Consider the following 2,500-nt stretch of genomic DNA (forward strand, 5'->3'; position numbering starts at 1 on the left):
GTCACGACAGCGATTAGTCACCTGTGCAAACTCCCTGGTTCTGGATGAGGATGTGCTGCTGCAGCTCACACTTGGCCTTCTTCAGCTCGCACTCGTTGTTGTACGTCTTGCCATCTGACCCACAGACCTAAGGGAAAGAGAGAGCCAGAGCGAGAGAGAGAGAGAGAGAGAGAGAGAGGGAGAGGGAGAGGGAGAGAGAGAGGGAGAGAGAGAGAGAGAGGGAGAGAGAAGGGGAGACATCGTGGGGATTAATTACGGGCGTGGTGGACTGCGGCATGGGACGGCATTGCGGGTCTCCCATGCCGGCGGTGCTCATTAGACGATAAGTAAAGCCGGGGCGGCCAGCCCGGGGGGGTTGGGGGTGAGTGGGTGTGTGTGTGGTGGGAGGGGGGAGGAGCAGTGGGCTTACTTGGCTGCGGGGCACATTCAGGCAGCTGAACTCGCACACGCAGCGGTCGTCCTCGGCGTCGTCGTCCCACGAGCCGCCGAACAGTCGGCACTTCTCCGGCTCGCAGCCGTTCTCCCCGGAGCCCGATCCCCCAGATCCGCAATCTAAATACACACACACACGCACACACAGACACACACAAACAAACAAATAAGAAATGATGGCTTAAGAAATGACAGCCACAACAAACCCACCCCATTCACACTCCAAACACATGCCTCTTTGCATGCATAACAGGCCCCTCCACAAAGTCAAATACACAAACAAAGACATATTTACATATCTTAATGCAGCACAATGTCCATTAACAACTGGAAGGAAAAATAACCCTCAAGCCTCTCCTGAAGACTTATTTTTCATCATTAGAAGTCAGAACTTTTTAGGTGGCTGTCTTCTGTAGCACTTCTACGATTGGAGAGCGGCCAAACTTTAGACACTAAAATTCCCTTCACGTTTGGAACTCAAACGAAAGGCATCGCTGGTAGTGCAACCTAATGACCAACTCTGAAGAGGATCGGCCATTGACCAAATATATTAAGCGCAACAACTTGTGTGCCATCAGGACGGCCCACTTTACATTTCAATTAATGCTGAAGAACGTTCTGGAAATGTCTACGCTTGGCGGCCCACCAGCAGAAATCAATGTGAAGGGCTTTTTCATGGACACCGATTACAAAGGCACCACTAATTGCACAACACTCTTGTACAATGTAATTATTATCATAAGATTCTGAGAAAGAGGGCAGGAAAAAAGAGGACTGAAGGAGAGAGAGAGAGAGAAAGAGAGAGAAGGGGAGAGAGAGGGAGGGGGAGAGAGAGGGAGGGAGGGAGGGAGGGAATGAGAAGGAGGAGGTGAAAGAGAGGTGAAAGAGAAAGAGACAGACAGGAACAGCAATACCAAAGCAGCTGTCAAAGTGACTTTATAGGAGACCTTGAAAGGTGGGCGTAGGAGTGAGAAAAAGTCAAAGTTCTCCGAGCTCCCTGCACATCCCTCCCTCCCCGCTGCCCTAAAATGTTAAGTGACTGAGACTCTAGAAGCTTTTTTATTTCTCATTCCAAATCAAACCGAATTTTCTGGCAGCACTTTGCGACTTTATAAAGAAAGCCCCTGTGCCCAGAAAAAAAAAAAAAAAAAAACGAGGAGTTGTTTGTAATTAATTGGTCAACTGAGTGCTTAGGCTTTTCGATGGGTACTGCTTCAACCATGTGGCTGTTCTCGAGTGCCATAATAATCAACTGTGGCAGCTTGAGGAGTATTATTGCGGCTGTTGGAATCTGCACATCACATCAGCGTATGTATGATTTATGAGACAAAATGAAGGGCTGTGGCATTAGCCCACAATATGTATTAATATTGCGCTTTGAAGTTTGAAGATGCGAGAGGAAGGGAGGCAGGAAAGGCCAGGGGCGGGCGAGTGCAGACGGCGCATCCCGACGCGCGGAGGCAAACAAGTTGTCGATGCGGCCCCCAGATCGATGGCGTCAATTCCCGATTGAGCCCACCCACATCCTATCTGGAGGGACCAGGCAATAGCCTCTGAGTAACGAGGTCAGAAGCAGGCAGTACAGCTGTGGACCCACACACACCCGTCCCACTCACACACACACACACACACACACACACACACACACACACACATATTCCACATACACACCACCCACACACACACACATCCACCCACCCAACCCAGACACACACACACACACACACACACACACACACACACACACACACACACACACACACACACACACACACTCACCCACACCCACCCAGACAAACACACACACTCACACCTCACACACACACACATCCCACATACGCACACACACACCCATCCCACACACGCCCACACACGCCCACACAGGCACACACAGGCACACACACACACACACACACACACACACACACACATTTCCCCTGCCTTGGAGCTGTCTGGTGAGTTTGCTCATTCTCGGCCGCAGACATGCGAAAGGTTACGCAACCTTGCTAGCCCTAATGGAGGAATCGATAGCTCAGTGGTGGAAGTGGCCCTTAGCATAAAGCATCTC

General features: G+C 50.7%; 1 protein-coding gene across 1 annotated transcript in view; it reads right to left on the reverse strand.

Annotated features, from left to right (window-relative positions):
* The window catches only part of agrn (agrin), a 224,918-nt gene that overhangs the window by 51,350 nt on the left and 171,068 nt on the right, over positions 1 to 2,500 (reverse strand). Inside the window, exons 11-12 of the mRNA XM_076277338.1 lie at positions 410 to 552; positions 22 to 127 (exon numbers count right to left, since the gene is read on the reverse strand). Of these exons, the coding sequence (XP_076133453.1) occupies positions 22 to 127; positions 410 to 552 (249 nt within the window). The remainder of the gene's footprint in view (positions 1 to 21; positions 128 to 409; positions 553 to 2,500) is intronic.

This window comes from Alosa pseudoharengus, unplaced genomic scaffold (genome assembly GCF_046254945.1).
Source record: "Alosa pseudoharengus isolate Yale_2024_CS ecotype anadromous, Long Island Sound unplaced genomic scaffold, YU_APseudo_1.1 YU_APseudo_1.1_scf_9, whole genome shotgun sequence".
Lineage (NCBI taxonomy): Eukaryota > Metazoa > Chordata > Actinopteri > Clupeiformes > Clupeidae > Alosa > Alosa pseudoharengus.